Source organism: Mustela putorius, unplaced genomic scaffold, assembly GCF_011764305.1.
Source record: "Mustela putorius furo isolate JIRA1106 unplaced genomic scaffold, ASM1176430v1.1 tig00000596_pilon_pilon_pilon, whole genome shotgun sequence".
Classification (NCBI taxonomy): domain Eukaryota; kingdom Metazoa; phylum Chordata; class Mammalia; order Carnivora; family Mustelidae; genus Mustela; species Mustela putorius.
Window position 1 is genome coordinate 13,595,038 of NW_025421428.1, and position 12,610 is coordinate 13,607,647.

General features: G+C 62.8%; 1 protein-coding gene and 1 long non-coding RNA gene across 3 annotated transcripts; both read right to left on the minus strand.

The window, feature by feature from the left end:
• Positions 1 to 478: 478 nt before the first annotated feature.
• SURF4 (surfeit 4) lies at positions 479 to 12,486 on the minus strand. 2 transcript variants are annotated; one of them, XM_045082681.1, is made up of 6 exons: positions 12,279 to 12,486; positions 4,597 to 4,783; positions 3,898 to 3,974; positions 3,306 to 3,349; positions 2,651 to 2,837; positions 479 to 1,878 (listed from the first exon to the last, which is right to left on the minus strand). In XM_045082681.1, exons 1-6 carry the CDS (start codon positions 12,324 to 12,326, stop codon positions 1,612 to 1,614), a joined length of 810 nt encoding a protein of 269 aa, XP_044938616.1. In that variant the 5' UTR covers positions 12,327 to 12,486; the 3' UTR covers positions 479 to 1,611. The 2 variants fall into 2 exon arrangements, with proteins under 2 accessions (XP_044938616.1, XP_044938618.1); XM_045082683.1 differs by lacking the exons at positions 3,898 to 3,974; positions 12,279 to 12,486 and having other exon boundaries at positions 4,597 to 4,673.
• Positions 4,784 to 12,259, minus strand: LOC123392795. The gene is made up of 2 exons (XR_006607473.1): positions 5,500 to 12,259; positions 4,784 to 5,374 (listed from the first exon to the last, which is right to left on the minus strand). It is a non-coding gene; the product is annotated as an uncharacterized LOC123392795 (long non-coding RNA).
• Positions 12,487 to 12,610: the final 124 nt, after the last annotated feature.

Sequence of the window (12,610 nt, forward strand, 5' to 3'; positions counted from 1 at the left end):
CCCCCTTCCTGTGGGGAGCATCCGAGAGCCGGGAAGTAGAAAAGCCTCTGTCCGTAAGCCATTGCTTCATCTTCAAAAGGCCAGAGGGGTGTGCAGGTGGGATGTGGTTCGGAACGTGTGGGGATGGGCCTCCACAGGGGCTGGGGCACGGGCTCAGGTGGGCCCCTGACGGGGTGTGCCACCGCAGCCCCTGGGGCTACAGAGCCAGGCGAGCCTCTGGGAGCTGAAAGCAGGGCAGGTTCCCCGGCTCACCCTGGCTCCTGTGTGGCTGGTAGATGGGGCTCCCAGTCTAGGACTGGCCCCCAGCATCCCCAGGGGTGACCCTCAGGCCTGTACATGGGCGAGTTTGGTCAGCCTGCCCCCAGGAAAGTCGGGGGAGGCACCGAGGTGTCCCACTCGCCCCCCGCGGTGTCGCTCCGGCCCAGCAGGTGGAGAAGAGCTACAGGCGCTCGTACCCCCCAAGAAGAGAAACGCAGTGTAAGGCAATGTTAGAAAACTTTAAATACAGGATTAAGATCCAATCGGTAAGGCATCACAAATCTTAAAAAGTAATTTGGGCTGCATTCAGCATAGCAGATAGACGATCTGAGTAAGCGACAGCCTAGGGAGGGGGTAGGCCGCGGCTGCACAGCCTGGGAAGACCCCCTCTAGCTGGGGGAGAACCGCGCGGACGCCCAGCCGCGTTGGAGCTGGGCCCGCGGCCTCAGCGGAGGCTCTGTGCAGAGGTTGGGGTGAGGTAACTGGTCTGAGAGCCCGCTGTGTCGCCGCCCGGCCCCCACGGCTGCCACCGGGCCCACACCCCTCACACGGGAGCCAACCTGCAGGTGTGTGGCCAGGCCAGGGTCAGAGCATGGGTCCCTGCGGGCTCCAGGGGCATCCGAGGACGTGGAGCGCCTCTGTCCCCACCTCGAGCCACTAAAGCTTCTGGGGTGGGGGGGCAGGTTGCCCTTTCAAACATCAGCCCCAGTCTGAGGCGGTTTTCTGACGAGGGACCTCCGCCGTGAACAGTGGCCACACCCGCCCGCCCAGGCAGCCTCATTCTTTGGGTCTGGGTCTCAAGGCCGTCACCGGCCCCACGAGTGTTACAGTGCGGGGCAGGGGCCACTCGGAGCCATGGGTGCAGTTTAAAACTGGGACTTGGTGGGTCTGATGTTGGGCTGGGCCACCCCGAATCCTTTCGTTTTAGTTAAAAACGTAAACTGAAAGCATAAGAAGAGGGAGACCGCTCTGAATGATACACAAATGTATCTGCTCACAGTACAGCTGGAAGCCCCCACCTGCAGCCCCGAAGCAAACTAGGACGGGAGGCCGTGGCCGTGGCCGTGGCCGAGCCCACCACTCGCTCCGAGAAGCCGAGACCTTGCCTTGGCAGGGGGAGGGGCGGGGAATACTGCCTGCCAGCCGGCCGGCTCCAACAGTCGGCTACTAGGTTAGGGGTCCAGAGCAAATTTAGCCATCAATTTTCAGGTGTCTGCAAAGAAACTCTCAAAACATCTGTGCCTTTACCAAGGGAGGGGAGAGAGAGGACACGTGCACGCCGGCAGCTTTGTCAATCCGCCCCGAACCAGTCCTCGGTGGCCACGGGTCTCAGCCAGGCAGGGAGGGGGTCTGTTACCACTCCTTCTTCTTCTCGTCCATGGAGACGCCCCCAGGGCCCAGGGCCACCACCAGGAGCAAGCCTCCAATCACCGACATGGTCTGGAAGAAGTCGTACTTCAGGAAGTCGTGCATGGGCTTATAGACAGGAATGGTCCAGAAGGCGTTGAAGTACACGTTGATGGCAAACAGCCAGACGACAAGAGTCAAAGCAGCCAGCTTGGTTTTAAAACCGATGGCCACTAAAATCATCAGAGCTGTGCCCACGATGTTCTGGAGAATCTGCAGAGGTTGGAAGGTAAGAAATCCCCCCAAAAAGGTGAGGAAGAGACATAGTCTGTTTTATAATCGGGCAAGTTGCAAGTGCCCTGGTCACTGCGGTCAGGTGTCAGGGTGACGTCACAGGGGGCATGCGCTCACCCCCCCCCAGCGGGGGCGGCACAGAGAGAGCAGTGCTCCGAGGCAAGCCGGCAAGCCGTGGGGGCAAGGTCAAGGTCAGCCTCCAGCCAACCGGCTGTGATCTACGACACACCCAGCTCCAAGCCTGTGGGCCCCGCAAGCTATCGGGGTAGTTCTGCCCCAGAGCACCTTAGAATCGGGCTCCCCCAGCCATGGCACCAGGAGCCCCTCCCGGGGACCCTCCCGGCCAAGGCACCCAGCGGGCCCTCCAGATGTGCACTGTACGCTCCTGGGGACAAGACAGGCCCTTCTGCTCTGAGGCCGACCCCTGCTTGCACACAGCACGCGTCGGGCGAGGGAGGCAGGGACAGTCTGTGAGGAGCCTGGGTGGGCAGCCCGGGGGCAGCCTCGGGGCCGGCACACCCACGCCGGGCCCTCCGGCGGGGTCAGGGGGACTGGGCTTCATTTGTCCGCTCTGAGCCCACGAGAGCTTGCCGGGTTTTCACTCCTTTTAACAGGATCAGAGGCTGGCTTCCTCGGAGCCAACTCGCTCCGACGTGGTTCTGACGGCCCCGACAACCGGAGGAGGAGGTGGCGAGCAGCGTGCCTCCCGAAGCCCAGGAGACCTGCCCATTCGAGCAAGTGGGACACTTACGGAGAAGAAGCCGGCGTCGAAGTGCAGCAGGGTCAGGAACATGAGCACCAGCAGGACCCGGCCCCCGAGCTGCATGTACTGCCTGGGCGAGCTCTCGCGCATGCTGGGGACGCCCGCGAACATGCTCTTCCCCTCGGAGCGCGACTCCGCCAGCAGCAGCAGCAGGCCTCCTCCCAGGGCCAGATTCCTGCGAACAGACACGCCAGGCGGGTCGCTACGGCTCACCGGGCCCGACACACGCCCGTTGCACCTTGGCGGGAGCACGGGAAAGGCCCTCGGGTCCCTCTCTCCAAACCAAGTCGGACCAGCTGGGTGACCGCTTCCGCCCGCAAAGGCCCCCCACGGCTCAAGACAGACGCGTCTGTTCTGCCCAACAGGGATAGGAACCTGTTCACACTCGGGCCCCGTCCTAGCCCTGGCTCTAGGGGCGACCGGCCTGTGAGCAAGAGCTCACTCGGGGTCTCCTTCCCTCCCACATGAACACAGGCTCAGGCGAGATGGCTTCATCCGGGCCTGGGCTCAGGGGCGGGGAGGGGCACCCCTGCCAACACCCCAACAGACCCTAAGCACACTTGGACCCAAAGACATCCCCTCTGACTGCTGGTTCCGGAGTCGAGAGCCATGAAAAGAAGCTCGCCATGGGGCACACACGTACCTCATCAGAAACTTCAAGTCCCACAGGATGCTGTAAGCAATCGTCTGGAGGAACAGAGGAGACAGACAGGAGCTGGAGTCAGCATTTCTAAACCCACTCGGCTTTCTACACGATCGACGGGGTGTAAGCACGAGCATAAGATACACCAACGGTCTAGGGCCCCAGGACGGCTCCGAGCTCAGCACCCCGGCTCAGCCGAGCCAGCACCTGCTCCCCCGGAGCCCACGGTGGGCTGGGGCACTGAGGGTCACACACTACAGGTCGCACAGCTCACGGGGCCGGCCGGGCGCTCTTTATGAGGGAAATTGGTGAGACAATGTCGTGGCTGTAGCCAACCCTGTGGTTTGTCCCCCGTCAAAGGAAACTCAGGGAGGCGGCCCGAAGGTGGGTACCCAGAGCCTGGCAGCTTCTCCGGGCACCAGCCTCTCCCCCTACAACGAGCCTGCTTGAAGGAAATTCCAGTGACTTCTCAGAAAAGAGCAGGCAGTGAGCTCAGGGGGGAGGGACTCTGAGTCCCCCAAGCCACCTTTGTGCAGAAGCTCTGCTCCCGCCACCGCGAGGAGGAGCGCGCCCGGGCCTCGCCCCCGCGTACCTGCAGCGCTATGATTCCAAAGAGCCCAAAGCAGGCGTACTGCACGAGGTTTCTGCTCAGCACCAGGATGCAGCCGGCTGCAAAGGACGAGGGCAAGGCTCAGCGGCTGCGGCCAGACCCCGTGAAGCGGCGGCCACACCCCGTGAAGGGCGGCCCCACGAACCACCCCGAAGGAAAAGCAACTTCCGGGAAACCAGTGCGAGGCACAGACCACACCCATGTCAACTGGACCTTGCTTAGCAGAGACACCGTTCCAGAAAGTGGTCCCTTGCTCCAGGGAATGGACCCCTTTCCAGAGTGGGCGGGCCCTCGGAAGCTGCTCTGGAGAGCTCCAGGACGGCCTGAAAAGGCCCCTCTCCTGCCCCGCAAGGTACCGGGGGAGGGGCTGCCACCAGAAGAGAGTGGTCAGGAGCAGAAGACCTGAGGCCCCCGGGAGCTGCTCTCCAGCCTAAGGCTCTCCCCTGCCCGTGGTCCTTCCCTCGCCCTCCCCCTGGGCTCCGACCCCTCCGCTCCTCTCCCGCCCCCAGATCGCCCAGATCTCCAAGCGGCCCAGAGCACCCGCCCCGAGGCCCGCTGCCAGGCAGGGAGGGAGGGAGAGCGGCAGCCGCCCGCAGAGACCCTCAGTGTGTGTCCCCCACCCGCCCTGGGGCACACGCGCGTGCATCCCCGCACTGCCGCCCGCGCCTGGGGGCCACTCACTCAGCTGTCCCAGCAGGTTGAGGAGCACGAAGGCTGAGGCCAGCGCGTAGCCACAGCCCCACGTGGTGTCGATGTAGTCGCGCTGCTCGCCCCACTGGAACCACATGCGGACGCCGTCCTCCAGGAACGTGCTGATCAGGCAGAGGCGCGCCACGTGCGGCAGGTACTGCTTCGTGACCCGCAGGAACTGTGGGCCACAGAAAGCCCGCTAAGGCGGCTGTGGGCCGGACACCGGACACCCCCCAGGCGCAGGGCCCCTCAGCACCTCTCTGTGGGTCTGGGCAGGCCATCGGCCTGTCTGGCTCAGACCCCCGGGGTGACGGCCACCGCGCCCTCCTGTGGTGCCCTGTTGTCTCGGCACCCGTGTCCAGGCAGCAGTGACGGTCGACAAAACGAGGGACGGCCACCAGACACGCGGTTTGCATTCTCAGGCAAGGGCCTCCGTGAATTAGGATACCTCGTGACAAGCTGTGCGCGGGGCATCTGCCCACCTGCGCCCCCGGGCACGTGCACAGAGCCCTTCTCTGTCATGGGCCGTCCTGCCCCGAAGGGTGGGGAGTGGCGTCCCAGGCCCCTGCCCACCGCTCCAGCTGCAACAACCAAAACTGCCCCCAGACAGTGCCACGTCCCCTGGCGGAACAAACGGGCAACCTGAATTCCCCGGAGGGGAGGGGCTCGCTCAGCACCGCACCTACTGCCGCCGCCTGCTGGTCACACGCCGCCTGCTGGTCACACACAGCTGAGCGTGGCCCCCGCACCCCAGCGACGCTCAGGCCCCCTGTAGACGGGAGCCAAGCGCACTCTTGAGATGACAGGCCGCTTACATGACAGCCAGGGTCCCGGGCCTAGAGGGCCTCTAGGGTGACCCAGTGGTAAGCTCCCATGAATACATGTGGCCAGGACCTGTAGAGCGACTGGGAGCGCCCACGGGGGGCTGGTGCGACTCACGGCTCCACGGCCCTGAGTGTCCCACAAAGACGCTGACAAACGGACGGACGACTGTGTCAACAGCAGCGAAATTCAAGTTCGGAAACTCGGTGGCAAACAGAGAAAAGAGGTTTAGGACTTCCTCCTGCCCTGGGGGGCCACGAGCAAAGGCACAGCGAGGAAACAAATACGCGAGCTGAATCGGGGCACCAGTGTCCCTCGGGTCCCAACTGCCACTTTCTCTTTCCAACCTCGAGAAGAAGTGCAAAGAGAAACCCTACAACCCAGGGTGACCGCGGCCGTTTGCGGAAGACCAGGACCCGCCCACGGGAGTGATGTGTCAGGCAGCGGGTCCAAAGGGCATCTGTGGGTCTGACCCCACAGAGGGACAGTCACATGAACGTCACCGTCCCCCTTAGAGCTGATGAAAACTTACTGACTGGCACCAGGGAAAGTATATCTGGTTTCCAAGAGCCTCTCTTAATTGTTGGCATTTTGAAAAGCTGCTTTCCAGTTCTAGACACAGCTGATGCTCCGGGCCACGGGGCAGGAGCCTCTGGCCACTCCCGTGAGCCTTCAGCGGGCACACTTGGGCTGGGTCAGCAGAGGAGCCTCCCCTCCCCCGCCCCCTGGGCCACAGCAGACAGGCTCACCTGGGAGGAGGGAGCAGAAGGAGCTTCCAGCCGGCCGGCCCTTCTCCGCACCCCTCCTGAGCTGGACTGAGCCCCAGGGTGGCGCTTCTGCACCCGCCTGCTCAGCCCTTGACCACAGAGGTCACGGTGAGAGACAAGACACGCCTGGGCCATCGACCAGGCACATCTGCGAAGCCGAGGCTGGGCCCGTGCCCTGTGTGGCCGCAGACGAGCCCCATCTGTTTGGAGGCAGGGACCGGTTCTGCTGTCCCCCCCAAAGTGAGGAAGGCTGTTGCTAAGACTTTCCAACTTGAGTGAGCAGAGGAGAAAAGGAAGGAGAAAAACCTTGTTTGGAAAGAGAGGCCTCGAACGCCCCCGTGAACTCGGGAGTCTCCGCAGCGCACGTACGACGTATGGACATTCGGCATCCACACGCCCCGATGTCAGGCCAGTGGGGCACAGGGACAGCCGACGCTTCAGGGGCCCAGATGCTTTCCTAAGGCCCAGCAAGTCACTGGTGGACTCACCCCCTCATGTAGTCCGCAGAGACACAGGGGTGGAGCCGTGGCGGGACTCCAGGGGAGGCGGACCCCAAAAAGCAGGCAGACAGACATCAGGGGGTGCTGGGCTGCCTCCGAGCTGGAGCTGAAAGCCGCTCCTGTGCTCCCCAATGAGGACAAAGGAGCCCGCGCCCCTGGGCTTCGTTCGGAGCCCTCACTGTCAGGCAGCCCCACTGAGCACACGCACTGCTCCGTGGCAATGGCCCAAGAGACACAGGCAGTGTTTAAAAGCCTCCGAGAGGAGTCTGTACCCCTAATTTGAGTGTCTGGGTTAAGAGGATTACAAAGCAACAGAGCGACTCCTCCCTTCCCCACGAGATGTACTGAGGAGACGCTCTGAGCTTGGGGGGAAAAATGCCAAAATTCAGGTTATCTCTGCTGTGAACTAAGCACCTATCTGGTTTTCAAAGTCAGGTGGTCGAGGCTTTGAGCCGACTGTTTTTAAGTCACACTGCTCCAAGATTTTATGGATCTGATAGAGTGTGTGTGCCCAAGCAGGGGAGCGGCAGGCAGAGAGAGAAGGGGAAGCAGGTGTGACTGCTGGGCCACCCAGGCCCCGGAACATTGGCTTTTTTCTCCCGTATTCAGTCCGAACAGGTGCTTATGAGGCTGGCTGGTTTAAAAAGGTTCTGGAGGGGCGCCTGGGTGGCTCAGTCGGTTAAGCATCAACCTTCGGCTCAGATCCTGGTCTCAGGGTCCCCAGGCTCCCTGCTCTGGGGGGAGTCAGCTTCTCCCTCTGCCCCTCCTCCCTGCTCATGCTGTCACTCAGGCCCGTGCGCTCTCTCTCTCTCTCTCTCATAAATAAAAAAATCTTAAAAAAAAAAAAGAAAGAAAAAAACCTATGCTTAAACACGAGGTCAGACCCAGTTTGGGGCACCCGGGTGGCTCAGTCAATTAAGCGTCTGCCTTTGGCTCAGGTCATGATCTCGTGATCTCAGGGACTGGACCCCGCAATGGGCTCCCTGCTTCTCCCTCTGCCTGCCGCTCCCCCTGCTTGTGCATTCCCTCTATCGAATAAATAAATAAAAATCATTTTTAAAAAGGGTTTAAAAAATAAACACCAGGCCAGACCCAATTTTACGGATTCCCTGAATGTGTGTCGGTCACAGCGGTTCAGACTTGGCCGCTGAATCCACATCATGCATCTGTGGACAGCATCCCCTTGACAGATCAGGGAAGAGACCGAGTCAGGCACCCAGCAGCGCCCAAGAGCCCAGCGTGGTCCCTGTCCGGTGTGCGCACAGCACCAGCGTCCAACACACCTACACGCCCTGCAGAACGCTGCCACTGATGGGAGCAGGTCGTGGCCAGAGAGCCGGAGGGGGAGACTGAGCAGGGACAGACCGCCCCCCTTCCCCGAGGCCGGCCATCCTGCCAGGCTTCTCACAGGCATCTCCAAGAACCCCACCCCCAAGCACGATCTGGTTCGGAGCAGGGAGCACCAGAGGCACTTGGGCGAGACGGAGAGCGAGACTCACTGACGAGGGCTCCAGTTCTGGAGGGGGTTTCAGAAACATACCCCACCTGCGGCCTAACTCGTGGTCACAGCCCACAGCCTGCGGCACAGAGAACGCGACTGTCTCCGGAGTAAGGACGGAAGCGACTGGAGGGACACGGGGCGCAATTCCTGGTGGGGAGCTCAGAGGAAGCGGAAGAGGACGAGTCACGCCTTCTGATCGGCGGGGAGCGGGGCTGCCCTTCTCACGGACCACATCAGGCCCACGCCTCCCAGGTGATTCGGACTGGTGGCTGGTGACTTCCCTCGCGTCAGGCTGGGTCAGGCTGAAGCAAGAGTTCAGGGACTCACACGTGTCCATCCGCCGTGACCTCAGAGCTGCTCAGAGCTGCCCGTGACCTCAGAGCAGGCCTCCCAGCTGCTGTCTGCGGGTTCCTGCCGCACCTCCAGGAACAAGTGTCAGCAGGCCCTGGTGTGTACCAAAACCCCACATGACCCAGCGCCCACGCTTAGGAGCAGCGACAGGGCCCACAGAGCAGAACAGAGCTGTGCCTCGTTCTCCAGGAGGCGCCTCGCTAACCGCATGCCCCCCCGTCTCCACCCTGCTCCCCAGAAGAGGCAGGGCGGCTCTCCTCACCTCCGAGGACGGGCAAGCGGGAAGCATGAGCCCCCCCGTGCCTTCCCTTACTCCTGATGGCGTGAGGCTGGAGGCCCCGGGAGGGAGGGGGCGCAGCGCCGAGGAACGAGGTACTCAGAAGCCACCACCGGCCCGGAGCCTTACTCACACCCAGCGGCCATCCGCACAGCTGACCCAGAGCCCTAACACCTGTGCCCTTCGTGCACCCCGGCCCTGTTCTGTCAGGCCATCCTTGCTGCCCAAGGCTTGACCACAGGCCAAGGGGAGCACCTGGGGGTCAGAGCTCCCAGGACTGGCTCACTCATGCCAAAGACAGGTAACCAAGAGCCCCCAGGAGACCAAGGCTCCACTCAGCTTATCTGTCACCTTGGTGATGAGCTGCCAGGCCGCACCCGTTAGGTGCTAATTCTCCTGCTGACCGGTGCAGAAGAGCTCCGGGGTTACGCGGTGCTGAATGGCGGCGAGCGACACAGACGTCACTCCGGACTGCTGAGCTCACTGCTCTCCGGCTCCTTCCAGCCTGGTCTCAGATGGCCTCTGGATGCCTCGCGTCTGCAGAGGGCACACTCAGCATTTTTCCTAGAGCCTGGCTTCCTGGGAGCGGGTCACTGTCCCTGGCTGCCCGGGGTGAGGAGCTTGATGCCAGGAGTGCGGCTCTCCAGGGGCCTGCCATCCAGAACTAACCGAACAGCTGACCCTGTGCTCTCCCCTCTGTGGGCCTGAAGGAAAGGGTGCGGGCCAGCCAGGAGGCCAGGAGCCCAGCCTTCGGTACTGAGAGCTTGAGCCCACTGCGAGCCGTGCAAGACCACCCTCCCCGCTGCTGAAGGTGTAGACGCTGTGGACAGCCTCGCACACTTCCAGACGGGAACAGTGCTACACACGGATGGCCTGGCCCAGAGTGAGTGTCTTGGGCTTTTGGTCCTAAGTACTGTGGGAAACACAGGCCTTTTTAGGTTCCCTCTCACTAGCCCAGACTTTCAGGCCAAACTCTGTCACTTGATTTGTGCTTTTGTTTTCTGAAGGCCGGGTGAGAACGTGGGTGCATCACGTTACCTGATCGGTGCCTTCGGTATTTCCCCATTCCTTTCGAATGAAATCATTTTCAGTTCTAAAAGACTGGACTCAAGCATCTTTATCATTGGCCGCTTTGTTTTAATAGTAGCGGACCAACGCGAAAAACAAAAACGCCGGCAGCTCGGCCAGGTTTTGTCCCCGGGAAGCTGTGACCTGGGATCTGCGCTCGGATCTGCCCACATCCTGCGTCGAGCCTGCCTGTGGCAGCAGAGGCTCCTGACTTTGGTTTTGAAGTTTTGAAGACTTTGGTTTTGCCCTCCCAAGTCACCCGCAAGGGGGCACGGAGATGTCTTCGGACATCTGCTGCCACCGCTCAGTTGGGCCCCAGCACGGAGAAGCCGACCGTGGGAGCCCGGGCGGCCTGACGCCCACAGCCCCGGGCCGCTCCGGGAGCCAGGTGTGACGCGCGTGCTCTCTGATGAGGCCAGTCCTTCTCCCTGCTTTTGTGCCAGAAGAACACCAGGCCTCAAAAGCTTGTCCTGTGTAGCACAGGGCAGACCCCAGCAGGCCCTGCCTTCCTTCCCAGCAGAAACGTGGCGCAGGGAGACCCTGGGTCTCCTTCAAGGGCCTTTCCGGTTCCAAGATTCTGCTTCTTCCATTTCAAATAAAACGCATGGAGAAAAAGAAGAAAAGATTACATAAAGAGATTTTTAACTTTCTTTTTTCTGTAGGAAAGTTTATCATCTGATCGTTGGCAGCAGCTGGTTAGAGACATTTTAGCTAGATTCGGTTATGAAATGCACTTGCAAAATCAGGGTTCTCCAGGCTGAAGAGCGAGTGTACAGAGCTCCCACGGCGCCCTCGGCTGAAAGGAGCCATCTTCTTCGGGAGTTGCTACTTGGGGAAATGAAATCGGGCCACGAAAACCGTGTCAGTGAAAACCGACAGGAGAGGAAGGCCTGCTCGGCTCTTGAGAGCGCTCGGGGAGTGGTTTTTGCGAAGGATACAGTTTTTACACTGTCTGTACACACAGAACCCTGACCTCAGGGAAAACTGTTTCTTCAAACTGATACACTCTTTTTCGGCCCCAAACTGGTCTTCAGACACCAGCGCACAGGAAAGTGGTGGAAGCAGACCACACTAGAAGATTCGGCCCTCGGGGAACAGCGGAAAGCCTGCTCACCCGCACCTGACCCGAAACACCTTTATCTCTTCTAAAATCATACAAACCCATGCGAGCCTTCCAATAAGCTTACGCCTCGGCGTTCGATGACTCAACACGACCTCCATAAAAATTAAAAACTTAACCTCACCACTGTTTCCTCTGGCAAAAACCGCAAACGCATCAAGGGAACCAAGGAACGAAATGGCAACTGGGCGAGACCCGGGTCGGCCTGGCAGGGATGAGGCTGTTGACCCACAGACCCAACGGGATACTTTCACAAGGGAAAGGGACACTACACAGCCGAAAGCTTAACCGAGAGAGGGTGGCAGCGCTGTCCTTCCCCCTCTCTGACTCGGTCCATCCGGTGTGCGTCCACTGCCTGCTCCCGCCTCCCTGCTGCTCAGGAGGCCGCCCGTACACTCTGGGAGGGGAAACCAACCCAGGAAGACGGGCTTCCCCCTCCCAGGTCTGTGTGCAGATAGGGACCCATTCAATCCGGTCCCAGGGCAGAGTCCAAACAGGGAGGGAAAACGCGGGAGGGTCAGAGGGACCCCACGAGCCCAACACATCTGGGCTTCGAAGAGCAAAGAGGAAAGCGCCCAGACGGTCTCTAGCGGGGCACACACCAGGGCGCCCCCTCTCTCCGGGAGGGCCCCCCAGGCCTCCAGGCGGACCAGCCCCCGCTCAGGACCGGAGCTCCCCACCCCGCCCCCTAGGAGCGCCGGCGAACCGGGAAGCGCGCAGGGACCACCCCGACGGTTCAGAAGGGAAAGGACGCTCCGGGTCGCCAGACTTGGCCCAGACCAGCGGCGCTCCCAGGACCCCAGGACCCCGGGCTCCCTTCTCAGGAGGGGGCGAGGCAGCCCCCTCCACGCCCCTCTCCTTCTGGGAGCGCCCGGGCCGCGTTCGGGGGGCGAGGCTCGCCGACCCGGGCGCCGACGCACGGCCCGAGAACACTCCCAGAGTCCCGGCGGGGAGGCGGCGGCCAGGGCGGGCCGCGCCGGGAGGCCGGGCCGGGGGAGTCCCGAGCCGGGAAGCGCGACGAGCCCGGGAGGGAATGCCCCGGTTGGGGGAGGGGAGCGATCCCCCGGCGGGGTCGGGGGCGGGGGGGGGCGCGGCGGGGACGCGGCCCAGATCTCGGGGCCGCCCTCCGGGGTCGGAGCCGGCTCTGCGGGCGGCCGAGGGCTCGGGACCCGAGGGGAGGGCGGGCGGCGGGGGTCGGGGGGCCCCGCGGAGGGCGGCTCGGGGCGGGGGCCGGGGGCGGGAGGCCCGGCCGGGCTGCAGGCCGCACCTGGTCGGCGACGTCCTCGGCCGTGCCCATCAGGTCGTTCTGGCCCATGGCGGCGGCGGGAGGCTCGGCTCGCTCGGCTCGCTCGCTCGCTCGGCGCTCGGCCCGTCGGCGCCCGCGCCCGCTGCGGCCTCCACAGGAAGTGCCCGGCGGCCGGCCTCGCTCCTCGTCCGCGGCTCCAGCGGCTGCCACGTAGGCCAAGCCTTAAAGGGGCCGCGCCACCCGGCCCGCCCCGGCCGCGCCTTAAAGGGGCCGCGCGCCGCCCGCCGCCGCCCCGCCCGCCGCGCTTGAGGCTCCGCCCGCCGCGCTCCGACCCCGCCCGCCGGCCCCGCCCG